The sequence below is a fragment of the Lepus europaeus genome, chromosome 10 (genome assembly GCF_033115175.1).
Source record: "Lepus europaeus isolate LE1 chromosome 10, mLepTim1.pri, whole genome shotgun sequence".
Taxonomy (NCBI): Eukaryota; Metazoa; Chordata; class Mammalia; order Lagomorpha; family Leporidae; genus Lepus; species Lepus europaeus.
In genome coordinates, this window is record NC_084836.1 from 105,453,630 (window position 1) to 105,481,585 (window position 27,956).

A 27,956-nucleotide genomic window follows, 5' to 3' on the forward strand; every position below is an offset into this window, starting at 1 on the left:
AGATTTTTCACTGCGGATCTTTTTTTAACGATTTACTTACTTATTTGAAAAGGAGTTACTGAGAGAGAAGGAGAGTCAGAGAGAGATCTTCCATCCACTGGTTCATTCCCCAAATGACTGCAACGACTGGGGCTAGGCCAGGCCGAAGCTAGGAGTTAGGAGCCAGGGGCCTCTTCCAGGTCTCCCACATGGGTGCAGGAGCCCAAGGACTTGGGCCATCTTCCACCGCCCTCCCAGGCCACCAGCAGGGAGCTGGATCAGAAGCGGAGCAGCCGAGACTCCAACCCATATGGGATACCGGCACTGTAGGAGGTGGCTTAACCTGCTGTGCCACAGAGCTGGCCCCTCAGTAGACGTTGGAACCATGTGAATGTATTTCCTATTTAGCGATAGCTGGGTGGAGTACTGCTCAGCTATCAAAAAGAAAAGTGTTATTGATATACAAAACAACACCAAAAATATGATGATGTAGGAAAGAAAAAGAAAGGAATCCACTTTCCGTGGTTCTATTTATACAAAGTTCCAGAGCAGGCAAAATTAATTTAGAGTAACAGGAAGTAGCTCAGTGGTTTTCTGGGATAGGAGGTGAGAAAGGAGACTGACTGCAAAGAGGCACTGAGAATTTCTTGGGGGTGATGGAATGTTCTATCTATGTCTTGATAATAGTGTGGTCACCCAAGTGCATACATGTGTCAAGACTCATTATACTATGCACTTAAAATGCATATATTTATTACATATAAATTATAAGCCAATGAAATTGATTAAGGGGCCAGCTTTGTGGTACAGTGGGTTAAGCCACTGCTTGTGATCCCAGCATCCCATATCAGAGCACTGGATTGAGACCCAGCTGCTCCACTTCTGATCCAGCTCCCTGCTAATGTGCCTGAGAAGGCAGCAGAAGATGGTCCAAGCACCTGGATTCTTACCACCCAAGTGGGAGACCTGGATAGAGTTCCTGTCTCCTGGCTTCAGCCTGGAGCAACCCAGGCTGTTACATCCATTTGGAGAGTAAATGAGGGGATGGAAGATCCATCTCTCTCTGTCTCTGTCTCTATCACTCTGCCTTTCAAACAAATAAATCTTTTTATAAATAAAGACGTTGATTAAAACACAGTAGAGGCGAGAGGAAAACCTGCCAGTGTCTGGATCCCAGAGCTGTGGAACACCTCTACTGCACCTGTTGTCAAGCTAAATAACAACTCTTTGTTGTGATCTGACTTGAGATGGTCTTGCAAGACGTAAGCGGAGAACAGTGAATTTCAGCCAGGCTAGAGTGGAAGATCCGGTTGGAGAGGCCCGTGCCAGCCAAATTGTGGCGGCCTTGGCTGCCTTGTAGGGCATTTAGACTTCAATCCACAGATAAGAGGGAATGAATGGCGTGTTCTGGGAGAAAGGCGTCATGGGGGGAGCGTTTCTCTCTGGGAAGCACTGGCAGGAAAGCTGGGAAAGGAAGACACTGGAGGCACCGCACCATTTCTGCTACTCTCAGCCAAAAATAAATCTCAAATGGTTTCACAAGCAACCTTCTCCCCACCTCGAGTTGCTGGAAACTGGGTTGCTCCAAAGTCCTGAAGTTTCCCCACCCCGCCCCCAGGCTGGCTCAGTTCCTCATCTGGCCCCTGGCGCTATAAGTAGGTGGCTGCCTCTGCTGTCACCTTCAGTGAGGGAGGCTCCTACAACGGGGCTCTGACCCACTGCTGCCCCTGACAGAGCAGAAGACAGGATGATGGCCAGACCGTACTCTGTAGTAGTGGCCCTCTGGCTGCTGGCGGGATTCTCCAGGTTTGGCGAAGGGGCTTCTCATCCTGGATTCGTGGCCAGGATCACCAGAAAAGGCCTGGAATATGGTAAGGGGATTTGGTCTTGCCCCCCCAGATGCCCAGAGAGGTGTGGTGGCAAGAATAAGGAACTTGAGGCCAGGGTTCTGCCACTGCCTGGCTTGGAAACTAGGGCTATATCACCCTCTCAACTTGAACTTTACCATCTTGGATATCAGATGGTAAGGACAGAACTAGATCAGCAATTTTCCCACACTAGACTTGCTGGAACATGTTAAAATACAGATTCCAGGGATCCATCCAAGATGGGAATCTGTATTGCTAACATACATCAGCAGCAAAAAATCCTAAGGTTTGACCACACTGCAGTAAACGATGCCTCAAAAGCCCCCCTGGTTTCCATCACTGCTTGCAAGGTTTTGTTGAATGAATGAATGAATGAATGAATCACACTGACTGCCGTTTACCTGGCACTTGGAGTTCATGATCTAATTAATTCTCAGGTTCTGGTTGGTAGCATTACCACTTCGCAGATGAGAAAAGCGAGGCTTAGGGAATTGGACAGACTTGTTTGGGATTGCATCAGTAGTAAGTGGCACATCTTGCTTTCAATCCCATGGCAAGTGATATTCCAAAGCCTGGCCACCCAACTGCTACGCCGGGCTGACTCCCATCGAATGAACTCACTCAAAGCCCTGTGTTTTCCCCCAGCCGGCCAGTATGGCGTGGCCGTCCTGAAGAAGGAGCTGTCCACCATCACGCTGCCTGATTTCTCAGGAGACTACATGGCCGGCTGGATTGGAAGTGTGAGCTATGAGTTTCACAGGTGAGAAATCTTTCTTCATCACAGGAGGAGCAAAGAAGGGAAGAGGGGAACCTGGGCGCATGGGGTTAGGGGGTAAACATGGAGTCAGCACTTGTTGCATCACAGTGAGCTCTTACAGGGCTTCCGGACGAGGCTGGGGGTGCCCCGAAGCATCAGGATGGAAGGGGGCCCCTTCGAGGCCAATCACCAGTCCCTAGGTCCCTTCTGCAGAGACTTGAGGCCTAGGGGGCTTGACTGGCAGGAGCTGGCCCCGCTGGAGAAATGTAACCACTGCCAAGGACAATCTTGACAGAGAGAGCGTGGAAATACCCTCGCTTCTCCCGTCTTTCAATCCATTTCTCCCATCTTCCCACCCAATCTAACTAGGAGACAGGTGCAAGGGAGCCTGGGATGTGTAGTTTGCACAGGTCAGGCCAACCATTTAGATCTGGGCAAGGGAAGGCCAGGGAATAGATCCGAGAGCAAGGAGATTAATGGCAAGTGAGGAGCTTACCTGGAAAGCACCTGCCCCACTTGGGGGTGGAGGGCAGCTAATTGATGCTGTAAGGAAAAGAACAGTGTCTTTGACGTTTTCTCCAAAAGATGCCAGAAAACCAGTTGTTTATTGATATTTTTATGTGAAATGTCTTGGTTTTAAAATGCTGATAACTCATTCTAATGTTTAAAAACACCATGTAGGAAATATATATCTATAGACTCCACATCCCCCCTCCTCGGTTATCTGTGGGTGGTCTCTGATTTAAATTGCAAGCCTTTGTTATTCCTTGAAGTACTGGTAGGAGGAGGACAAGGTAAGCTCCTTCCTGGAGCAGCCTGGATCCCAGGTGGGGAGACCTGACACACAATGCAAGGCCACGGCCAGCTCACCCAGTCCTCAGGGCAGTGGAGGTGAGCAGGCCTGGCTGAAGCAGCTAAGAGGGGTGGAGTTCAAGGACAGAGGAAGGTGTCTGGTCTTGGAGGGCTCAGGAAAGCTTCCTGGAGGAGGTGAGGCTGAGCCGACCTCAACTGATATAGAAGAGATGACCGGACAGCACCCTGAGGTCTAGGTCAACGCGCTGGGAAAAGTGGGAAATGTCAGAGGGACGCTCGGGACTCATCCAGGGATGTGCTCCTAAGTTTTCTGGATCTGATGCTCTGCCTTCCTTCCTCCAGCCTGAAGATCCGTCACTTCCGGCTCGGGAACGCGGATCTGAGCCTGCTTCCGGAGCAGGGCACGAGAGTCCGTCTGTCCAACAACCACGTGTCGGTCACCGGGGGCTGGAAAGCCACCAAGGCTTTCATGTGAGTCTCCGCCTTGGGCAAGGCGTGCCCTCCCACCCAGATTTCCACCTCTGGATTATATTTTTCATTTGTATTTACTTATTTGAAAGCAGAAGGACAGGGAGAGAGATCTTCCATCCGCTGGTTCACTCCTCAGATGCTTACAGTAGCCAGGGCTGGGCCAGGCTGAAGCCAGGAACCAGGGACTCCATCCAGGCCTCTCACGTGGGTGGCAGGGACCCAAGTATTTGGGCCATTACCTGTTGCTCCTCAGAGTACACTTTAGTAGGAAACTGGAATCAGAAGTAGAGCTGGACCTTGAGCCCAGGAACTTGATGTGGGATCCGGGTCGCCCAAGTGACAGCTTAACCGCTGTGCCAAACGTCTACCCCCTTTCTGGATTCTTCAGCATCTGGTCTATGAAAGATCCAGATCTGACTCTCCCTTAGTTTCAGTTTATCTGTGAAATGAGGTGAGTAATAACCCCCTCAAAGACATAGCTGTGGATTAAACAAAACATAGCAAATGCTCCATGAACACTGGCCGTTTTCATTAATGATGAGCCAAGGCTCAGACGAGGACACGGCTAGTTAGTGGGGCCCTGGAGAGCAAATTTGGGTGTGTGTTCTTTTGGCTCCTCTTCCCAGAGGAGACTCTGATTATAAAGCAATTTACCTACGGTGTAGCAGGTAAAGCCATTGCTGCAGTGCCGGCATCCCATATGGGCACCAGTTCAAGTCCCGGCTGCTCCACTTCCGCTCCAGCTCTGTGCTATGGCCTGGGAAAGCAGTGGAAGATGGCCCAAGCCCTTGGCCATCTGAGTCTCACGTGGGAGACTCAGAAGAAGCTTCTGGCTTCTGGCTTCTGGCTTCAGGTCAGCTCAGCTCTGAACATTGCAGCCAATTGGGGAGTGAACCAGTGGGTAGAAGATTTCTCTCTCTCTCTCTCTCTCTCTCTCTCTCTCTCTCTCTGTCTCTGTCTCTCTGCCTCTGCTTCTTTGTAACTCTGCCTTTCAAATAAATAAATAAAGCTTTAAAAAAAAAAATGAAGTAATTTGCTTCTCCTGTCTCCCAACCAGCTCCCTAGAGGGCACCTTTGATCTAAAGGTGGATGGCATTTCCATCTCAGTTTCCCTGAACTTGGGCAAGGACCAGTCTGGAAGGCCCACCGCCTCTGTGGCCCACTGCAGCAACTTCGTGGGCTATGTGAGCATTGACATTTCCGGAAGCTTAAGGTAAGTGACCCCCTAATCTGCTGGAGACAGTTAGAACTGCCTCACCACTCAGCTCACCCCCATCAGCTCACCTAATGAAGCGTAAGAGCAAGATTTTAAGATATGGTCAGCCAGCACCGCGGCTCAATAGGCTAATCCTCCGCCTGCGGCACCGGCACACCAGGTTCTAGTCCCGGTCAGGGCGCCGGATTCTGTCCTGGTTGCGCCTCTTCCTGTCCAGCTCTGTGCTGTGGCCCGGGAGTGCAGTGGAGGATGGCCCAAGTGCTTGGGCTCTGCATCCGCATGGGAGACCAGGGGAAGCGCCTGGCTCCTGCCTTCGGATCAGCGCTGTGCGCCAGCCACAGTGCACTGGCCGCAGCGGCCATTGGAGGGTGAACCAATGGAAAAGGAAGACATTTCTCTCTGTCTCTCTCTCTCTCACTGTCCACTCTGCCTGTCAAAAAAAAAAAAAAAAAAAAAAGAGACGTGGTCAAGATCAGAGGCCTGCAGACTGCCGCCAGATTTTGCAAAAACAGTCTTAGCAGAACACAGCTCCACTTGTTTACCTTCGGTCTGGGGCTGCCGGAGCACTAGGGTGGCATAGTGGAGTCGTGGCAGCCGGCAACGTCAAAAATCTGTCCTCTCTGGCTGTTTAGGAGAAAATTTGCTGATTCCTAGGCAAGGAATCCCCTGTTTAACAGCAACCCCGGGGAAGCTGCAGGGGAAGCTCAGGGACACTGAGCGAATGATTGCAGTGTCCGAGCTGCTTCCGCCGGCAGCGCACGGTGCCCATCACGAGACACAGGGCTGCTCAGAAAAGCTGACCTGGCAAAAATCCACCGAGGGGGATTTCCTGCTTGTTTTTCTGTTAGTGTTTGTTGATTTATTTTCATCTACTTGAAAGAGTAAGCACGAGAACAAGAGAAAGTGAGCCAGGGACAGAGAGAGAGGGAGGAGACCGAGAGCGAGAAATCTCTTCCATCTGCTGGTTCACTCCCCAATGCCCACAACAGCCAGGCTGAACTCAGGAGCCAGGAACTCCTACTGGGTCTCCCATGGGGTGGCAGGAACCCGAGCACTGGAGCCACCACCTGCTGTCTCCCAGGGTGTGAGTTACCAGCAAGCTGGGTAAGAAGCAGAACAGCTGGGACTCGAACCAGCACTTTAACCTGGCATGCAGGTGTCCCGAGCCACTGCTTAACCCCCTGCACCACAATGCCCACCCTTACAGAGGGGAATATTCACCGAAGTGTAGGCAGGGTTAAGAAAGCCAACAAGGGGAGCTGAAGTGTCCAGTGACTGGTGACAGCAAGCACACCACTGCCACCCCTAGGATTTTTCAACCTAAATAACAAAGACAGATATTCCGAAGAATAATGACTTACTGAGGCCTAGCAGAGCACTGCAATGGGGATGTGCTTGCCAGAGTAAACCATGGGTGTATTCGAGGAGGCTGAGGTTAGGGGATGTTCAAAGGCAAAAAGGGAGACTCTGACATACGCTATTTATAAACAAATTTCCTTGGTCTTGGAGACCTAAGACTGGAGTTCGTGCCAGCTTCTTGGTGGAAGTGTCTTTGCTGGGCAAGGGTCCTGTGGAGAGCATCTTATCTGATTGTGTGTAGTCTTAATGAATATTAAAGGTGAACTTTTACCAGCAATCTGTGCACATGTGTGAGTCCTGCACAGCATGGGGTACTCATAGAACCAGACAGAATTTCACGTGGGCCTTGAGAAAGTGCCCGTATCAGGTAGGCAGACATGAGCAGCCTTTTCCCTTCTTAATGCCCCAGCTCTATTTCTGTCTGGCTCTGACAAGAACAGTCTCATCTTGGTGTCATCAGTGGTCACACGTTGAAGGTGGGAGGGGAGGGGACAGTGCTACCAGAGTCTAGAAAGAGCTGGAACTTTGGAGAAGGCGCCATGGGACAGGGGTCTAGCTGCAGAGGAACCCAGTGGCTATCCAGGAGGGAGCCTGGGTGTAAATGGCCTTGCTCCACTCTCCTTCCTTCAGGTGCCTTCCATTGGCCAAGACAGCCAGAAGCCAGAGAGCAAGAAAGCTTGAGAGATGAACCTTTAGATGTCACCCCCAAGACCCAGGAAGGGCAGAGCACGCAACCAGCAGAGGGAGGAGTGGCCAACAGAATAAACACCCAAGGGCCTCCTTTCCCAAAGTCTGTGTGTTGGGTGACTGTGTTGAGGGGAACAAAACCTTTGCTCCCTGAATGGTGTCTGCAGTTAGAAGGGACTCTCAGCTCTACCTGCAGGAGCTTTGGTTCACATGAGCTCCATGTGGTTAGTGAATGACTAATCGCTAAACTGCCAGATAAGTTGGTTAGTGATTTTGGAACTTAGAAAGAATAGGCTAGGGTGTACCTTTTTGGCCCAGTGGTTAAGATGCCCACATCCCACATCAGAGGGCCTGTGCTTAATACCGACCTCTGGCTCCTGCCTCTAGCTGCCTGCTAATACCTCTTGGGTCTGCTCTTTCCTTGGTTGTCTTGATTCTCAAGCAGGGTCCACCACGCTAGAGTGGCAGAGATGGTCCCCAGTAGCTCCAGGTTTCATTGGCTTTAGTGCTTGTCACCTCAACAAGTCAGAGTATCCTTTCCCTCATGGCACCAAGAAAAGCCCTGGGAAAAGCTCTCATTGATCTGTGCTGGGCCATGTGCTCCTCCCTGGACCAATAACCATTATGAACTCTGATTGGCTGAGCCAGAGTCTAGTACCCACCTTCAGCCTGAGGTTTGCCCCACCAAAATGGGGAAGAAGCGGGTTTTCAGGAAGGAAAGGATGTTGGAGGAGTTCAAGCCACAGACGGACAAAGTCAAACTTGGTTACCTCTCTTGGATTAAACTTGTTGGGACAGAATGAGAAAAGTTCAGGTCCATGGGTAGCCCTGCTATTGGGAGTCAGTTAATCATAAAATGTCTCCGACTCTCTTTCCTCTTTTCTCAGCTGGATTCTGAACCTATTCCATGAAAGAATCGAAAACACCATCAAAAGTATTTTGGAACAAGAGGTAAGCCAGAGGGCAAGCAGGTTGCAGTCGGTGCACTGGTCATTGGCATCTACATATGCGGTGTTTGGAAACCATGTTCTCTCTCTTAAGCATGTTGTCGCTTGACTTTGCCTAGCAAAACCACTCTTATCTGTGGTGCAGAGGCAAGCTTCAAGGCTTTGCCAAGGCTGAATGATCACATATGCCAAGCTGGCAAAGTGTTATCTGATTATCTAATTACAAGCAATATTCTAGAAACATGAATATGAGGGAGAAGCGACTGGATCCCTCCCTCATACCACACACAAAAGGTAACACCAGGTGATCTGAGGATTTAAATGTCAAAACAAATCTTGAAAATTTTCAGGAGAAAAACATGATATTTTTCTCAGCTTAGGAAAATTATTTCCTTTTATAATTTTTTAAAGATTTATTTATTTATATGAAAGGCAGAGTTTCACAGAGAGAGAAAGAGAGGCAGAGAGAAAGAGAGAGAGGTCTTCCATCCAATGGTTCACTCCCCAATTGGCCGCAACAGCCGGAGCTGAGCAGATCCAAAGCCAGGAGCCAGGAGCTTCTTCCAGGTCTCCCACACGGGTGCAGGGGCCCAAGGACTTGCCAGACATAGCAGAGAGCTGGATAGGAAGTGGAGCAGCCGGGATGAGAACCAGCGCCCATATGGGATGCCAGTGCTTCAGGCCAGGGCATTAACCCACTATGCCACAGCGCTGGCCCCTCCTTTTGTAATTTTTAAAAGCTATTTAAAATTTTAAAAATAATGTTTATTATTTGAAAGAGTTACAGAGAGAGAGAGAGAGAGAGAGAGAGAGAGAGAGAGAGAGGGATCTCCTATCCACTGATTCACTCTCCAAGCAGCTGCAATGGCTAGGGCTTAGCTAAGCTGAAGCCAGGAGCCAGCAGATTCATCCAGGTCTCCAATATGGATGGAGGGGCCAAAGCATTTGGACCATCTTCTGCTGCTTTTCCCAGGCCATGAGCAGGGAGCTGGACCAGAAGTGGGGCAGCCAGGACTCAAACTGGCACCCAAATGGGATGTTGGCATTGCAGGCGGTGGCTTTACTCACTATGTCACAATGCTGGGCCCCTATTTTTTTTTACAGATTTATTTATTTATGTAAAATGCACAGTTTTATATATATATATATAATATATTTGAAAGACAGAGTTTCACAGAGAAAGAGAGGCAGAGAGAGAGAGAGAGGGGTCTTCCATCTGCTGGTTCACTCCCCAATTGGCCGCAATGGCCGGAGCTGAGCGGATCTGAAGCCAGGAGCCAGGAGCTTCTTCCAGGTGTCCCACACGGGTGCATATATATATATATATATATATATATATACACATATACATATATATAGATATAGATATACGTATATATATATATATATAGAGAGAGAGAGAGAGAGAGAGAGAGGGAGAGAGAGAGAGAGAGAGGAGAGAGAGAGATCTTCCATCTGCTGGTCTACTCCCCAAATGGCTACAATGACTCGAGTTGAGCCAATCTGAAGCCAGGAGCCAGGAGCTTCTTTCTGGGTCTCCCACGTAGGTGCAGGGGCCAAAGCACCTGGGCCATCCTCCACTGGTTTCCCAGGCAAGCCAGCAGAGGGCTGGATTGGACACAGAACATCCAGGACTCGAATCAGTGCTCATAAGGGATTCCAGTGCCATAGATGGCGGCTTAACCTGCTACGCCACAGCAACTGTCCCCTATTTTTTTAAAAGACTTATTTATTTATTTATTTGAAAGTCAGAGTTGCAGAGAAAAGGGAGAGAGAAAGAGAGAGAGCTTGTATCTGCTGGTTCACTGCCCAAATGGCCGCAATGGCCATGACTGGACCAGGCCAATACCAGGAACTTGGAACTCCACCTAGCTCTCCCACGTGAGTGACAGGGGCCCAAGTACTTGGGCCATTTTCCAGTGCTTTCTCAGGTGCACCATCAGGAAACTTATTTAGAAGAAGTGGAGCAGCGAGGACTTGAATCAGTGCTCATATAGGATGCTGACGTCACAGGTGGCAGCTTAACCCACCATGCCACGCTGTGTTGACCCCAGACAATTGTTTCCCAAACAAGACCAAAAGGCACCAGGCCCCTCAGTATCCCACCTCTGCAAAAAGCCTTGATTTTTTTTTTTTTTTTTTTTTTTTTTTTTGGACAGGCAGAGTGGATAATGAGAGAGAGGGACAGAGAGAAAGGTCTTCCTTTTTGCCGTTAGTTCACCCTCCAATGGCCGCTGTGGCCAACGCATCGTGCTGATCCAAAGCCAGGAGCCAGCTGCTTCTCCTGGTCTCCCATGCGGGTGCAGGGCCCAAGGACTTGGGCCATCCTCCACTGCCTTCCCGGGCCATAGCAGAGAGCTGTCCTGGAAGAGGAGCAACCGGGATAAAATCCGGCGCCCCAACCGGGACTAGAACCCGGTGTGCCGGCGCCGCAAGGCGGAGGATTAGCCTGTTAAGCCACGGTGCCAGCCAAGCCTTGATCTTGAGAGGCAAAGAAGTGCTTCTTCTATCTTCCCTCTGTGTGCACTGGGGCAAATTCACACCCGCACCCGTCCACCCCCCCACCTTCCCCCCCCACCCCGCCCCAGTGTCCTCGTTTGCAAAATGGGGACAATGAGCTCCACCTTGAAGATGGTTGGTGGGGACTGGATTAGCACGTGGTGCTCACAGCGCTCACCACGCTCACCAGGTCACCACCATTCCTCCATGGACTGGCCGCCCCGCCTTTTGGCTGCCGAGTGCCTGCAGTCAGATATTCTGGGTTTAAATCCCAGCTCTGCCACATTCTGGCTGGAGAACTCAGTGAGCTGATCCCAGGGGACTGTGAGATTTAGCAGGAGGAGGAGGTGACGAGGCCAGGCAATGGGCTGGTAGGGCATCTGGATCTAGACCTGCCTCCTGCTCCTGGCACAGCTTCAGCTCTGTCCCTACCCTCTCTGACAGATGCGTGCCTGTCCTGCATTTCTTGCCACTTTAGCCTCTGACACACTGGATCAATGACCACGACAGTAACAGAACTTAGGGCAGTGCCGACTCCACCAACATCCACTTTCAATGCGTGTTTCAGAAAATTCCAAGAACTTAACCTGGGCCTGCTTGTGTGAGAGGCCAGCCCGAATGGGCCAGTGGCCAAGGGCTGCGTATTGATGGAGGGACAGTGGCCTCTTATACTTCTCACCATGCAAGCCCACACCACCTCCAACACGAGCCCGTGTGCGCATACACACACACACACACACACACTCCTACAGGGTGGGCAGAGAACCAGTGGATGGTGTTTGGGAGCGGTGTGAGGGCGGGGGCATCACCAAGGAGAGAAGTGGAGGAAGGACTCACGTGGCTTTCTCCCCCACTTCCGGCAGGTCTGCAAAGAGGTCAGGAAGTCAGCAGCCTCCTATCTGGAACCATACCTCCGGACGCTGCCAGGTTGGGAGCCCCGCCTCTGAGAGCCATCAGATGCCACAGCACAAGGCACCCCGGCACTGTCACCCCCGGGGCAGCCCTAGGAGAATTTTCCCAGAGTATCTCCCTACCTTGCAGAGTTGGCCAGAGAGGGGGGGGGTCTGCCTGTTTAGGGGGCTGGAGGTGGGGGAGGGGAAGATCAAAGGTGGTGACCGGAGCTTGCTGGGCACGTGAGGTGGGCAGAGGTTTACAGATCAGAGAAAAGTGAGGGTGGCTGTGCACAGGTGATGTGGACAGAGTGGGGGTGCTCCGACCCCCTGGTTAGGCTGGGGGTACTCCCTGCCCTGCCCCTCTGGCTGCACATGTGTGACTTTTGCACCCTCATCTTGAAATCCATCAGACTTCCAAAACTCTCAGAAGGCTGAGCCCGATCTTGGATGACAAGGCCTTGTAGGGCTGGCCCCACCCCCACACCCTGATCTGCAGCCTCATCTTGTCCCCACCCCACCCCCCAGCCAGCTCAAGGCTCATCAGTTGGGCCCGTCAGTTTCTCTAATATCCCATGCTCCGCACTGCTCTCAGCCTTTGCCCAGGTGCTTCCCTCTGCCAGGACTGCTCTTCCCCACATCCACCTCCTTCACCCAATCAACACCTCCTCCAGGAAGCACTCCCTGACTCCCAGGCCGAGGTCAGGCTGCTCTCCCACCCCTCATTACAAGGCTGGCACCAGGCTCTGGGTTTCTGCTGCCTAACAGAGCTGCAGTTTCACATTGTTTGCTCCAATGTTGGACTCTCTGCTCCCCTTTGGGACTACCTCATTTGTAGCATTTCTTCAGCCCTTTGTACCGTGCTTGGCACACAGCAGATGCTCACTCAAATACCAAATGAGCAAATACAACAATTTCTCTCAGTGGCTAAAGGCACCATGATTAGCATCAGCCCCTTTTCCACTCTCCAAAGGCTATATTTATGTGAATGGAGCTCCCTGGCATTGGACAGCACACAACTTGCACAACTGTGTTCAGCTGCACCCTTCCAAAGACCACTTCTTTCTTATTTCACAGTCACCACAGTGATTGACCAGTTTGCTGGCATTGACTACAGCTTGGTAGGAGCTCCTGAGGTGACCTCTGAGGGCCTGGACACACCCTTCAAGGTAAGGGACCGTGGGGAAAGGGCCTTGGAGCTGAGGGCTGTTTTGAAATCAGCTCTGCCTTCCAGAGCTGGTTCCTCCCCTCCCTTGCCAGTCCATTTTCCTGTGGGTCCACTGAGCATCCCCCACCGTGGGCAGACATGGCACTAGCACTGCAGACCAAGAAGCAGTACACAGTCTGTGAACCAACATGGAAGTCTCTCTGAAGTCCACAAGGCCTGAGCTTGAATTCTGGTTCTAACACTTATGTGCTGGAGACACTTGGCCTCTCTGAGCTGCTATTAAATTGGGGCCAGCGATGTGGAGCAGCAGATTAAGTCACTGCTTGTGAGGTCCACATCCCATATCAGAGCGCTAGTTCAAGTCCCAGCTCCTGCACTTCCGATCCAGCTTCTTGCTGATGCAGCTGGAAAGGAACAAAGGACAGCCCAAGTGCTTGGGCACCTCCCACCCAGGTGGGAAACCCAAATGGAGCTCCTGCCTTCTGGTTTCCTCCTGGCCCAGCCTTGGCTGTTGCAGGCATTTGGGGAACGAACCAGTGGATGGAAGATCTCTCTGCCTCTCTGTTCCTCTCTCTGTGTCTCTCTTTTTTAAATAGCTTTAAAAAAAAAAGACATTGGAATCAAAACAACCTGACCTCTAGTTGTATAGAAATTAAGTGATATGTTGCGTACAAAGAGTTTAGCGAGTACTTGGTGCATGGTACACGTCTAAGGAAGCACTCTGATTACTGCCTGCCTCACCCCTACCAGAGACCGAATAACGGCTCCTGATCCCCGGACTGTAACTCTTACTATAGTTGTAACTCTATGGCCAAAGGCACTGTGTGGTTGAGAATAAGCGAAGGCTGCTGAAATGGCAAGATTATCCTCATCTAGCCGGGCTGAGGGAAATCCCAGGGGTCTTTATGAGAGGAAAACAGCAGAGAAGGGAAACGAGGCAATGGGACAGTGGAGCCCTCAGGTCAAGATGATGCAAGGGGACATGAGCCCAGGAATGCAGGTGGCCTCTAGAAGGTGGGAAGGGAACAGGTTCTCTCCAGAAGCATCTAGAAGGAGGGCAGGTCTGTGGACACCTCATTTAGGCTTCTGACCTACAGAACGTCCAGGAAGTCAATGTGTGGGGCTTTGTTACCATAGCCTTAGGAAAGGAGTCTCCCTCCCCCTTCATTCCCACAGTTCAATCCACAACTCCCCTGTGGCTTAAGCCAGTCCTGGGAGTACTGGCCACTCCTACCATATTGATTTTATTTAACTAACACTTACATGTTCCTTAGCAGGTGTCAGTTCTCAAAGTTTATACAAATGATAACTTACTGAAATCCCATACCAGCTCTGGGAAGCAGATGCTATCAGCCTCATTCCCATTCTACAGCTGAGCAAGTTGAGCCATAAGAAAGTCACTGATTTGCTCAAAGGCCCAGAGCTAGGAAGGTCCAGGATTCAAACCTGGGCAGCCAAGCACTAATGTCCATGCTTTCACCACCAGACTGCACTGGGCCAGTGAGAGCTCAGGACACGGCTCCCACCCCTGGAATAGCAATCCAGGTAGCTGTCAAGTCCTAGATGTCAATGTCCTAGAAGGGCCCAGGGGGATCGCTCAGCACCCTTGGCCCCAGATTCTGGAGAGGGAGCAGCATCCTGGCCACTCCTCAGGCACAGGAGGCCTCACCCAGGCAGGTTTGGGCCTCCAGCCTCTCTCTAATAGGGACCATGGGGGATTGATAACTGCTCTGTCTGCAGGGTGAATTCTTCAGCCTAAGCCAGCGCTCCGCAGTCCCTTTTGATGCCCCAGCCATTAGGCTGCCCCAGCAACACGAGCGCATGCTCTACTTTGCCGTGTCGGAATACGTCTTCAACACAGCCAGCCTCGTCTACCACCGGGCCAGGCCCATGCGCATCGTCATCCGAACTGAGAACGTGAGTTGGGGAGGGAAGGAGCCGTAGACCCACTGTGGGTGCTATAGGGAGCCCAGGGAGCCACGCGGAAGAATCTGGAACCTGTCAAATGTAGGTTCAAGCCAAACTGTGCCCCAGTTTCCCTACCTGTATACGTAACGTGGCTGTAATGCAGTAGACCTCCCTCATCTGTGGTGTTGTCCACCTGGTTTCAGTTCTGCATGGTCAACCACAATCTAAAAATATTAGTATTTGTCTTGACTCTTTCAAGACACATTCACATGCTTATTACAGTGCATTGTTAAAATTATTCAACTTTGGCCGGCGCCGCGGCTCACTAGGCTAATCCTCCACTTTGCGGCGCCGGCACACTGGGTTCTAGTCCCGGTCGGGGCACCAATCCTGTCCCGGTTGCCCCTCTTCCAGGCCAGCTCTCTGCTGTGGCCAGGGAGTGCAGTGGAGGATGGCCCAAGTCCTTGGGCCCTGCACCCCATGGGAGACTAGGAGAAGCACCTGGCTCCTGGCTTCGGATTAGTGCGGTGCGCCGGCAGCAGCGCGCCTACCGCGGCGGCCATTGGAGGGTGAACCAACGGCAAAAAGGAAGACCTTTCTCTCTGTCTCTCTCTCACTATCCACTCTGCCTGTCAGAAATAAAAAAAAAATTAAAATTAAAATTAAAAAATCAGTTTAAAAAATTATTCAATTTTATTATTTTTTAAAAGATTTTATTTATTTATTTGACAGGCAGAGTTATAGACAGTGAGAGAGAGAGACAGAGAGAAAGGTCCTCCCTCCGCTGGCTCACTCCCCAAATGGCTGCAATGGCCAGAGCTATGCTGATCCAAAGCCAGGAGCCAGGTGCCTCCCCTCCAGTCTCCCACGTGGGTGCAGGGGCCCAAGCACCTGGACCATCTTTCACTGCCTTCCTGGGCCACAGCAGAGAGCTGGACAGGAAGAGGAGCAACTGGGACAAGAACTGGCGCCTACATGGCGCCGCAGGCAGAGGATTAACTCAGTGCACCATGGCGCCAGCCCCCAATTTTTTTTTTTCTTATTTTTTTTTTGACAGGTAGAGTGGACAGTGAGAGAGAGAGAGAGAGAGAGAGAGAGAGAGAGAAAGGTCTTTCTTTTTCCGTTAGTTCATTCCCCAATGGCTGCTGTGGCCGGCGCGCTGTGGCCAGCGTGGCGCACTGATCCGAAGCCTGGAGCCAGGTGCTTCTCCTGGTCTCCCATGCGAGTGCAGGGCCCAAGCACTTGGGCCATCCTCCACTGCACCCCCAGGCCACAGCAGAGAGCTGGCCTGGAAGAGGAGTGACTGGGACAGAATCTGGCACCCCGACCGGGACTAGAACCTGGTGTGCTAGCGCCGAAGGCAGAGGATTAGCCTATTGAGCCGCATCATAATTTTATTATTTTTAATTTTTTTTTTTATTTTATTTGAAAGGCAGAGTGACAGTGAAGGAGAGAGAGGGGGAGATGAAGAAGGGGAAAGCTAGAGCTATAGAGACAGAGAGAGAGAGAAAAAGAGAGAAAGAGAGAGAGAGAGAAAGAGAGAGAGGGAATCTTCCAACTGCTGGTTCTCTTCCCAAATAGCCACAATAGCCAGGACTGGGCCAATCTGAAGCCAGGAGCCAGGAGCGTCATCTGGATCTCCCATGTGCATGCAGAGGTCCAAGCATTTGGGCCAATTTCTGCTGCTTTCCCAGGCCATGATCAGGGAGCTGGATTAGAAGCAAAGCAGTTGGGACCAAAAACGGTGCTCATAGGGGATGCTGGCATTGCAGGCCACTGCACCACAACCCTGGCTCCTTGTTATTATTTATTGTTGTTAATTTCTTTTTTTTATTTTTTATTTTTGACAGGCAGAGTGGACAGTGAGAGAGAGAGAAAGGTCTTCCTTTTGCCGTTGGTTCACCCTCCAATGGCCGCCGCGGTTGGCGCGCTGCGGCCGGCGCACCGCGCTGATCCGATGGCAGGAGCCAGGTGCTTATCTTGGTCTCTCATGGGGTGCAGGGCCCAAGCACTTGGGCCATCCTCCACTGCACTCCCTGGCCACATCAGAGAGCTGGCCTGGAAGAGGGGCAACCGGGACAGAATCTGGCACCCCGACCGGGACTAGAACCCGGTGTGCCAGCGCCGCAAAGTGGAGGATTAGCCTTGTGAGCCGTGGCGCCGGCTGTTGTTAATTTCTTAATGGGCCTAATTAATAAATTAAACTTTATCCTAGGTAGGTATATATAGAAAAAAGTAAATAAAGGGGTACATTGAAAAGTTCATGGCAAATTAAGCTTTAAAAGATATTTATTTTAATGCAAAAAAAATTTGGAACCTATGCTAGTTTTTTTATAACACAATTTGCCGTGAACTTTTTGAAGGCTCCAAATCATATATATGGATTTCAAATATTTTTTTTGCACTAAAAGAAGTTTACCTTTTAACTTTTCCCATACTTTTTGGAGTAACCTTGTAGGGTCCAGGTATTCGTGAGGCCTCTTAGACCACATGCCCCACAGATACGGGGACGTCTGTAGCGCTTTCTCCCTGGGGGTTACATGGGAAGCAGTCCGTAAAGCACTTGGTGTCGGGGGCAGAATAAGGCCAGCTGATCATCAGCATTCCTTCTGCAAGTAAGGCTACCCTGGGTCCCAGCAGGTCTCCAGGAAGCCCAAGGCAGGGCACCATTACACTGTAAACGCTGTGTTAGGGGCATGCCCACGAGGGCTAAAAGAGAAAGGCAGAAGGAATGGGTGGGAGGTCCGGCAGGCTTCACTGCGGTACTGATTCCTGTGAAAGGAGGGAGGGCAGGGAGCCAGCTCAGGTAGGAGTAGCCTTCGCTGCTGCTTGGCTGAGCAGTGGAGCAAAGACTGCTCATTTAAAAAAAAAAAAAAAAGATTTATTGTATTTATTTGAAAGACAGAGTTACAGAGAGTAGACACACAGAGAGAAAGGTCTTCCATCCACTGGTTCACTCCCTAGACGACCGCAACAGCCAGAGCTGAGCTAATCCAAAGCTAGGAGCCAGGAGCCTCTTCCGGGTCTCCCACGTGGGTGCTGGGGCCCAAGGACATCTTCTACTGCTTTCCCAGGACATAGCAGAGAGAAGGATCAGAAGTGGAGCAGCTGGGACTCATATGGGCGCCCATATGGGATGCTAGCACTGCGTACTGGGGCTTTAACCCACTGTGCCACAGCGCCAGCCCCAGCAAAGACTGCTGGTTAAGAGGAGCCCCCTGAGGAGCAGACACGTGGGGAGCCTGCTCTAGGCTGGAGTTCTATGCATGATCTTTCGGGCCCCAGCACAGGCAATGACAGCGTGTGCACCTGGCAGATCTGAGTGCAGAGTGCAGACTGGGTACAGAGGTGTGGACTGGGTCTCCGGCGCCCACTCCCACTCGGGGCTGCCCATGCATCAGGTACATCTGCATTCTTAGGCCAGGCACCTCCAGATGGTGCCTCCTCATCAGGGCAGTGAGGACAGCGCTCCGCCAAGACGCTGTTCATGTGCTTCTGCTAAGACCCCTCACTGGGGGCCTTGAAGGCAGTGTCCTCCACTCGGCCTCGGTACTCAGTACTCTTTTACACCTAGCCCTGCCCTCCGCCTTCACTCCTCTGCCGCCCAGATGAAGCCTTGTGTTTGGGGCTGCCTTGGCAATGAGCTGTCCCCTCCTGTCTGCCCTGACACTGCTAACCCATTCTCTGGGGACAGTGTAGCCCTGGGCAGCCAGCACCCTTTCCTGTTTCACTTCCTGCTCATGCTATCGTATTAAGTGAATATTGGCTGTCACCTGAGTGGTCCACCCTGACAGCTGGCAGCTCTCTGACACAGTGGCGAGCTCTGCCTCCCCTGCTATGCTCACTGGGAGCAGGTGGCCTCAGTGGGAATGGTGTGAGGATGTGAGCCTGGGGGAGGCGGGGGTCATCAGCCAACAGCCCTCCTTACACCTGATCCCCTTAAAGGGAGGCCTGAGCTGCACACCTCCACAGCTCAGCACGACGGTGAGTGCTGGAGGAGCAGCCCAGGTAGAGAGGGAATCTGGAGGAGGGCGAGATCAGGGCAGCGGGGCTGTGGACCGAGTTGCCTTGGCGAGGAGCACAGATAGGCTAAGCGCTCGGCAGGTGCAGATGGGGTACAGACAGTGTTCCCCTAGTGAAAGATCAGGAAGTCACTGGGTGAACAGAGAACGGGTTCTATGAATGATGGCTAAAAAAGGAGTTGGGGGGAAGCCATATGGAGAAGTACATTAAATGCCAGGTTGTGAAAGCTGCTTTTGTGGCGCAGTGGGTTAAGCCACCACCTGCGACGATACCAGATCCATTTTGGAGCGCCAGTTCAAGTCCTGCCTGCTTGGCTTCTAATCCGGCTTCCTGTTAACGCACCTAGGGAGGCAGCAGATGATGACCCAAGCATTTGGGCCTCTGCTACTCATGTAGGAAACCAGGGCAGAGTTCCTGGCTCCTGGCTTTCACCTGGCCTAGTTGTGGCCATTGTGTACATTTAGAGAGTGGACCAGTGGCTAGAGATTCTCTGTTTCTCTCTTCACTCTGCCTTTTAAGTAAATAAATAATTTTTTTTTTTAAATGTCAGGTTGTGGACGTGAATCGGCTCAATTTAGCACTTATCCTGAGCCAGGCACTGTTCCTAGCACATTACCCATATACCATGTCATTTCGCCTACACACAACCTGTAAGGTAAATGTTGTTATCACCCCCATTCTACAGGTGAAGAAACTGGCTAACAACAAGTCAGCTAGAAAATGGCGGAAGCAGAACTTGTACCCAAGCTGCCTGACCGCAAATTCTACAACTTTAAGTACTCTGGTCTCCTGCTTCTCGGGGAACTTCCTACTGCTGCTGCTGCAACTGCCCCCTGACTCTCCAACCTACCTGCACACCAACGCATTCCGGGCACTGGTTCCCCAGGTGAGGCCTCTGCCCACCCCTCACAGAGGGTAGGACAATTCTGTTGACCGAGGCCAGATCGAGAGATTGTATTTGGTTATCGGTGGACTGTGTGGAGACAGACTGAGGTAGAACTGTGGGTAAAAACAGAAGATGTCAAATTAATTTTTATACAAATTCTTATCATTCTCTGACTCCTCGTAGCACAAAGATGCAGGATCTGGATTCAGATCTGCGGGGTTTGATTCTCAGGCCTCCTATGTTCTAGCCTTGGCACACACCCTAGCTCTGTTTCCTCATTTATCCAGCAAGGAAGACAGAAGCATCTGCCTCACTGGGTGTCTGGAAGGATCACATGGACGATTAAAGCCCTCAACCAACCTAGACTTACAGAAGTCGTTCCAGGGCACAGACGGGGTGCCTTGGGCAAGCTAATAACCTGGCACCAAGCCAGCCAATTATCATCCATATTTGATGCATTTTAGAGGCACAGTTGAAAAGTGGAGGGGACAGAATGGAGGGGAGCTCTCAGCCTCCTCTTGAGCCAGACAATTCAACCCCAGCCCCAGACTTGCCCACAAGTTCACACACGCTGGCCTGCATAGAGGGCAATATGGTGTCCATTCACTGCCATTTGAACGTGTCCAGTGGGGTGTCTTGCCCACCCCAGACACTTTATCTGGCATTCCCAATCATCGTAGGCTCCATCCTCTTCTTGCTACCCTTTCCTGAGTGTCCCCCTCTCCCCAGCTGGCCAGGTTGCACCCTGATATGGAGGTCGAGCTGGAGGCATCTCCTGCATCAGAACCATTCCTGACGTTCACACCTGGAAATGTGACTTTCATGCCAGTGGTGGACATCCGAGCCTTCGCCCTCCAGCCCAACTCCTCTGACCGCAAGCCACTCTTCCAACTCAGGGCGGTAAGTCTGACCCTGACCAGGGCAGCACAGGGGTGTGCTTGCTGAGCATGGAAGCCCCTCGCTTGGCTGAGATACAGAGACCACACAGCTGAAGGGGTGATAGGTGCTGAAGGCTATTTACTTCCACCAGCTCCCCGAGTCCCTGCCTCCTCCATGCAGGAGACTTGGATTGAGCTCCTGGCTCCTGGCTTTGGCCTACAGGCCCAGCCACTGAGAGCAGCTTCAGTGGGCCCCAGCATCCTGCTTGGGACCAGCCAGGCTTGCTGACTATTCCTACACTGGCAGAGCTACAAGAAATATTCATGGTCATCCACTCCATCTGAGAGGTTCACTATTTTTTTTTTTTTTTTTTTTTTTTACAGGCAGAGTGGACAGTGAGAGAGAGACAGAGAGAAAGGTCTTCCTTTTGCCGTTGGTTCACCCTCCAATGGCCGCCGCGGTAGCGCGCTGCGGCCGGCGCCCTGTGCTGATCCGATGGCAGGAGCCAGGTGCTTCTCCTGGTCTCCCATGGGGTGCAGGGCCCAAGCACTTGGGCCATCCTCCACTGCACTCCCTGGCCACAGCAGAGAGCTGGCCTGGAAGAGGGGCAACCGGGACAGGATCGGTGCCCCGACCGGGACTAGAAGCCGGTGTGCCGGCGCCGCAAGGCGGAAGATTAGCCTAGTGAGCCGCGGCGCCGGCCGAGAGGTTCACTATTAAAATGTATTAAAGTTCATGCATAACCCCATTAAAATTGTTATAGATAGAAATCACCAAATTACCTTTCTAAAGAAGATTTAAAGGAGGTATAAGTATTTGGCAATACTCTCCAAATTGACTTACAGAATCAACACAGTCCCTATCAAAGTTCTCACTAGGGCAGGCATTTGGCCTAGTGGGATGCCAACTTGCCATGTCAGAGTGACCGAGTTCAAGTCCCAGCTCTACCCCTGATTCCAGCTTCCAGCTAAGGCAGCCGTGGTATGCAGCAGGCGAGAGCTCAAGTACTTGAGTCTCTGCTCTCCACCTGTGTGGGAGACCTGAATTGAGCTCGTAGCTCCTGGCTTCGGCCCGCAGGTCTTACCACTGCAAGCATTTATGGAATGAACTAGCAGATGGGAGTACTTTCTCTCTCTCTCTCACAAATAAAATAAGTTTTTAAAAAGATCTCAGCTGGCTCTTTTGCCAGCTGACAAGCCAATTCTAAAATTCATATGGAAATTCAAGGGACCCAGAATAGCCAACACAATCTTGAAAAAGAAAAATAAAGTTGGAGGGCTTACGTTTCTTCTTTTTTTTTAATTTATTTGAAAGACAGCTTTAACCCGCTGTGCCACAGTGCTGGCCTAGGACTTACACATCTGTACTTCAAAGCTTACTATAATTTATAATGCTGTAGTAATCAAGGATAAACATGAAGAGCAGCGGAATAGGATGAAGGGTCCAGAAATAAACCTGCATATTCTGTAACTCTGACATCACAGGAACACTCATATTTATGGCCAGAGGCTCTATTGCAGCCAATTGCCTGAGATAGAACTATGCCCACCCCCACCCAAGCCGTCAAGGGCCAGTGAGAAAGCCCAGACTTCAGGTGATTCTAAGTACAAGAAGGCTGTGATGTGCCTTAGAAATCATGTGTGTTAAATACACTTCAGAGTTACACTGCTGTTAGCCATGAGTTCAATGTTAAGGAATCAACCATATGTATTTAATAAGGTGTCTTTAAAAAAAACACATACAAGATGAGGTTATGTATTGATTAGTTGACAAAAATCTGACCAGAGGGTTACAGGAACCAAACCTGTTATTTCCGCTAAGAGCAATGATTCGGTATTCACTCACTCTTATGCGTGACAACTTTATGGCACCTCACTGCGCCCAGATAACAAGAATTGACTCACTGTGGACTGCAACACCTCCTCTCAAAGGCTGACAGGACACCTAGACAGAGAATCAGCTCAGATATAGATCTTGGCAGCACCGTCACCCCACAGGATCAGATGTTTTCAGAACCCTCTACCCATGACAACAGAATGGGCAAGGGCCATTTACAAAGTGCGTGGAAAATGGAATTTAAAAACACAGCCATGTTTCTTTTTTAAATAATACTCATTGTTCCATGAACATTTTAAAGGTTTCACATATGCATGGATTTAAAATTTTTTTGCACCAAAATAAGCTTATCTTTTCATTCCACTTTCCATAAACGTAAAAGTACCCTTATATATGCCCACTTTACAAAGTAAATCATATTATCCTGGGCCATAAAACAAAGTTTGATAAATACAAAAATCGAAATCATGTAATGTTGTCTCCAACCACAATGAAATCAAACTAGAAATCAAGACCAGAAAGATAACGGGAAATCTCCAAAATCATGAACGGCATACTTGTATTTCTATGCAATCTGTGGATCACAAAGGAGATCTCGAGAGAAGTTAAAAATACAAGGAATGGGGCCGGTGCCGCGGCTCACTAGGCTAATCCTCCGCCTGCTGCGCCAGCACCCCGGGTGCCGATTCTGTCCCGCTTGCTCTTCTTCCAGTCCAGCCCTCTGCTGTGGCCCAGAAGGGCAGTGGAGGATGGCCTAAGTGCTTGGGCCCTGCACCCGCATGGGAGACCAGGAGGAAGTGCCTGGCTCCTGGCTTCGGATCGGCGCAGCGCACCTGCCGTAGCAGCCATTTTGGGGGTGAACCAACGGAAGGTTGGTTCTCTCTCTCTCTCTCTCTCTCTAACTCTGCCTGTCCCAAAAAAAAAAAAAAAAAAAAAAAAAAAAACAAGGAATGGAATGAAAATATAACAGATCAAAAGTTTTAAGACACAGATAAAGCAATACTGAGAGGGAAATTTATAGCACTAACTATGGATTAGGAAAAAGTTCTAAAATCAATCATCTAAGCTACCAACTTAAGAAACTAGAAAACCCAAATATCCATCAGCTGATGAGTGAACAAACAAAATGGGATATACCCACAGAATAGAATATTACTCGGCAGATACATACTGCATACTGATACTGTGCTTGGGAAATATTACAGTAAGTGAAAGAAAGCAATCACAAAAGGCCCCATACCATATGATTCCACACATATGAAATATCCATTATAGGCAAATCTACAGAGACAGGAAGTAGCTTACTGGTTGCGAGAGGCTGGGGGATTGGAGACAGTTGGTCTCAGAAGCTGGTGGATGCTACATTTTTTCTGGGGAAGACAAAATGCTCTAAGCTGGCCCTGGTGATAATTGCACAATACTCTAGAAACCACTGGATTGTACACTTTAAGGAGGTGAATGATAGGTCATGTGAATTACATCTCAATAGAGCTGTTTGTAAACAGGTAAAAAAAATGAAAAGCTCAAAACACCTAGTGGTAATTGGGCATTTGCAGTTAAGGTAGGCTAACTACTGTAACAAGTCACCTCCGAATTCTAGCAGTCTAACACAACAGAAGTTTATTTCTCACTCACATGAAGTCTAAGGTGTTTCTGGTTGGCTGGTGGCCTTCCACATGGTCATTTAGGAACCCAAGCACTTTCTGTCTTGAAACTGTCTTGCTCCATTGTCAGTGAATCCTCTTCACAGGGTAGAGAAGAAAATTGGGTGAAACAGTGTTTCAGTGGACCAGGTCTTAGAAACAACCCATATCATGTATGCCCATATCCCATTGGCCAGATATGTCACACGGCCATACCTGACTGCAAAGGAGGTTGGGAAATGTAGTCCAGCTGGGTGCCCAAGTGATGAAGGAAACAGGTCCTGGTGAATACATAGTAGCCTCTGCCAGGGTCCCTTGTTCATCCACCATCAATACTATTTTTTTCATCAATACTTCTTGGTCATTGCTCAGGCCAATATTGATGCTGGCCACACCTCAGCAGAAGCCAGGTGTGTCCTTTGGCTAGGACACAGTAATGCTCCTTTTTCCCCACCACAAGCCTCCAGGACATTAATTAGGTTTCAAACCAGAGCTACTCAGTGCTGTTGCCATGAGCACTCACCCAGGTGTTGCAAGTGCGAGCTTATCTCCTAGTAAGAGGAAGTGGGCTCAAGCAGAACATAGATGAAGCCCCCAATTCGATCACCCCGGCAGACCAGTCCTCATCCTTAAAGACAGGGCCAATTGGTGGTTTCTCTAAATTTCTCTGTGGTCAGGGGCTCTACAAATGCCCCTTGGTAGCCACCTCGAAATCTCAGTCGTGTTCACAGTCTGAACATCTCCCTCCCTGTTCGAACGCTCCTTGTTTTCAGCTTGGGCTCACTCCCCCTCCCTGATGCACTGAAACCACAGCTCACCTTTCTGTCAACTGTGGAGCTGCCCCTTTCCCCCACCCTCCATCCATATCCTCAGGCAGCTACTCTTTGCCCTTAGGTCTCCAATAGCCATAGCATCAGGGGTTTCAATGGCTAGAGATTTGTCTCCTGGGTCAGAAGCCAACAGGGTGCCTACATGGGCTTTTGTTTTTCCAGAAAACCAACATTTCTGCCACCATCAATGTGAGCTCGGGTAGGATCTTTGGTTCGGTGGCCTCAGGAAGGTAAGAGACCATGAGTCACAGGGGAGGACTGAGGGTGGAAAGGGGACCTCCCGACAGCGGCCATTTATAGATTCATTTATAGAGCTAGGGGTGACCCTGGCCCCAGAGAGCTCCAGCAGAAGCGGGGTCATCATCTGCTCCAGTACCCTCTGGACAAGGTGACTTGAACATGCCCTGGGGAGAAGGCTGGAAGGGAGGAGGTAGCCTCCGGGGCCCCATCGCTCTGAGCTCCCAACTTCTCCCTCAGGAGTCAGCAGAGGAACCAGAATGTCCACAAAGATGGGGACTTAAGCAGGACTGGCTAGTAGGGGTGGGGGTGGGGCTTGAAGCTGAGCTTGCAAGGACTTCACATGTAAGATGGTGGAAAACTCGACTGTACACATCACAAAGTGGGGGAGGCCGTGGGGTGACAGCGCCCCAAGCCACTCCTTCCTGCCCCACTGCTGACACAACATCAATAAGCAAGTGTGTGTTGAATCAGCGAGCTGGGGGGGGTGGGGGGAGTGTCTGGGTTTTGGGCAGCAGAGACAACGGCACCTCCTAGGGACCGAAATCTGTGCCCCCACCTCACCCACCTGGGATGCTCTCCCCACTGAGCCACGGATACAGTGCGCTTCTCAGATGAGCTTCCTGGCCTCAGGGTGAAAGGCTAGTGCTGACGGAATGCCCCGGCCCCATTAAAATGGACAACTCCTTCAAGGGCTTTACAGAGAAGCTGGCGGGGAGCATCCGGGCAGCGTGCAGGCTGGGAGGGAGCTCACTGGAGGGCCCTGGAGTTGTATCTCTGCAGAGAGCTCCCAGCTTGAGGGTCTCTGCAGTGTCAGGAAGGCAGCTGGGGGCATCTGCAAGGACACATCATAATTTCTTTGAGTTATTTAAATGCTCAGCAAACATTATTTTTAGCAACGACATCTCTTCCATCAAAGCCAATGCTAGAAGACTTAAACTCACAAGCCACCCACTACAGAGTACGTCTTGGGTATCCAGCATTAGGCCAAGGGCCTTGCCCACCAGCAGTGCACAGTCCACGGGCTGACAGTGACCTGTGCTTCTCTCTTTGTCCACACAGTAAGCTGAAGCTCGAGCTGAAGCACTCCAGCATCAGTCACTTCAACGTGAGTCACTTTCTCTCAACATCTCTTGGGTTTCTTCAAGTGGGATTTTATGGGGTCCCAGGACATATGGCAAAGTCTGGAGACTGCCTGTGGGCTCACAGGAAATGGGTACCCACATCTGAAACTTAGCCATGTGCAAAGGGCGCTGTGAAGACTAATGGGTGATAGGACATGGACATTATAGAGCATGAGCTGTGGAGTAAGATACCTTCTCTGTCACCTGTTGGCTGTGTGACAGTGGGCAAGTCATTTAACCTTTCTGTGCCTCAGTTTCTTTTACCGTAAAGTGGGAATAATAATAACAGCTACCAGTTGGCTAGATAAAACACTTTGACAAAATGTCTCACACATAGTAAGCTTGTAATATATGGTCACTATTGGAATGAGAGTGGCCCAAGAGCCCAGTCCCTTATCCAAACCCCTGGAGAACTGATGGGTTCAAGAATTGATCATTTTTGAAAGGCAACACACAGTCCAGCCCTTCCAGCAGGACCTGGGGAAGCCCACTGTAATCAAACATGTTAATATTTCAGCAACAACATTTGAAAATAGTCACACACAAAGAGACGTTAAATAGGCTCCTGACAGTTCAGGTCATGTTGCACCATGAAATGAACTTGCATGCTTTTACAGAGGAGGTGGGGTTTGGATCCGTGAATCAGGGGTTGTTTATCTGTAGTGGCCAACACCTGTGTTTTACAGAGGACATTGCCAATGTTTCCAGAGGTGGGGGCCTGGTGTTCCTCCTTTGACTCCCATTTGAATTCATGTCTTGTCCCTTTGCTGCATGTCAGGTGGAGTTGATGGAAGCTGTCTTCAACTACTATGCGCTTAAGACCATCTTCCCCTCTCTCAATGGTAAGAGTAGCTGCCACCCCGGGAAAAGATGGGGTTGCATCCTTGCTGGAGGATTCAGTGCATTTATTCATTCACCCATTCATTCATTCTGTAAGTGGAGCCTCTCTTCTAGGTGCCTGGGGTTCTGATAATCCATGATCCCTGCCTTGTGGAGTTCATGCCTTGTTGGGGAGGCAGACATGTAACAGGCAGAGACAACAGTGTGACAAATGGCACAAGAGGAGGAAGCCCAGGGGGCTATGGGAGTTTAGAGGAAGATGGATTAGAGATCAGGAGGGGCTTCCAGGAGGTGAGGACAAACTGGGTCTCAACAGACATGAAGTTAGGCCAAGGGAAGAGGACCACTCCAGGCAGCACCGCACAGAACACGTGCAGCTGGCACCCTTGGGTTCTGGGCCAGGGGAGATGAGTCTGCCAAGTGACCTTGGTGGGGGCTGTGTTGGCAATGGTGGCTGCTTGGGAAGCAGCAGGCCTCCCACCCTCTCAGGTCCTCTCCAGAGATAAGAAGAACAGAACTGCTCTGGAGAAGAGAAAGCAGGCCAGATAGGCGGTGGTACCTGGGGATGCGACCCTGGGTAGAAACACTGCCTGGTGGGTGGCAAGGCAGGCAGGACTCTCGAATGCACTCACAGAGGACCAAGGGGCTGTCCAGGTGGCTCCGCTAAGGAGGCTGCATTTCCCAAGCCAGCCCTGACTGCTGTCGCCAGGGGCTCGACCTCCCCGTCGTCTTTGCCCAGCTCATGTCTCTCTGCTTTTTACCTTCCAGCAAAACTTGAGAAGGGCTTCTCGCTCCCTCTTCCGAGGGACACCGCCCTCGGCAGCCTGGAGTTCCAAATCCACAAGGTCAGTGAGAAGTGGGGTCTGAGCGAGGGGCTCTAAGGCCTGTGGGGAAGTCGCGATGGGGGCTGGTGGACACTGGGTGGTGGGGGGAGTGGCTGACTCCCGCCTACAGCATGGGGCAAGTCCTGGCTCCATGTAGAATAGCTCTGTCACCACTAATTCCATTGAAGTACATTTGTTGGGCATCTGAGGCACTCACATTCACAGTAGGAGGAGGATATGCAGAGAGCCAGACTAGATGCCCCCTTCTGGAG

General features: G+C 50.7%; 1 protein-coding gene across 1 annotated transcript; it reads left to right on the forward strand.

The window, feature by feature from the left end:
• Window positions 1-1,726: 1,726 nt before the first annotated feature.
• On the forward strand, window positions 1,727-27,741 carry LOC133768182 (lipopolysaccharide-binding protein-like). The gene is made up of 14 exons (XM_062202556.1): window positions 1,727-1,850; window positions 2,493-2,607; window positions 3,760-3,888; window positions 5,057-5,101; window positions 8,038-8,101; window positions 11,460-11,523; window positions 12,564-12,655; window positions 14,395-14,571; window positions 19,271-19,471; window positions 20,201-20,371; window positions 24,822-24,889; window positions 25,959-26,004; window positions 26,799-26,862; window positions 27,629-27,741. Exons 1-14 carry the CDS (start codon window positions 1,727-1,729, stop codon window positions 27,739-27,741), a joined length of 1,473 nt encoding a protein of 490 aa, XP_062058540.1.
• Window positions 27,742-27,956: the final 215 nt, after the last annotated feature.

Bases quoted from the DNA above. Each gene is read 5' to 3' on its own strand.
- LOC133768182 (XM_062202556.1), top strand. From the start codon at position 1,727: ATGATGGCCAGACCGTACTCTGTAGTAGTGGCCCTCTGGCTGCTGGCG. The intron at 3,889-5,056 runs GTGAGTCTCCGC...GGCCCACTGCAG, and splicing joins AAAGCCACCAAGGCTTTCAT to CAACTTCGTGGGCTATGTGA. The intron at 12,656-14,394 runs GTAAGGGACCGT...CTCTGTCTGCAG, and splicing joins GCCTGGACACACCCTTCAAG to GGTGAATTCTTCAGCCTAAG.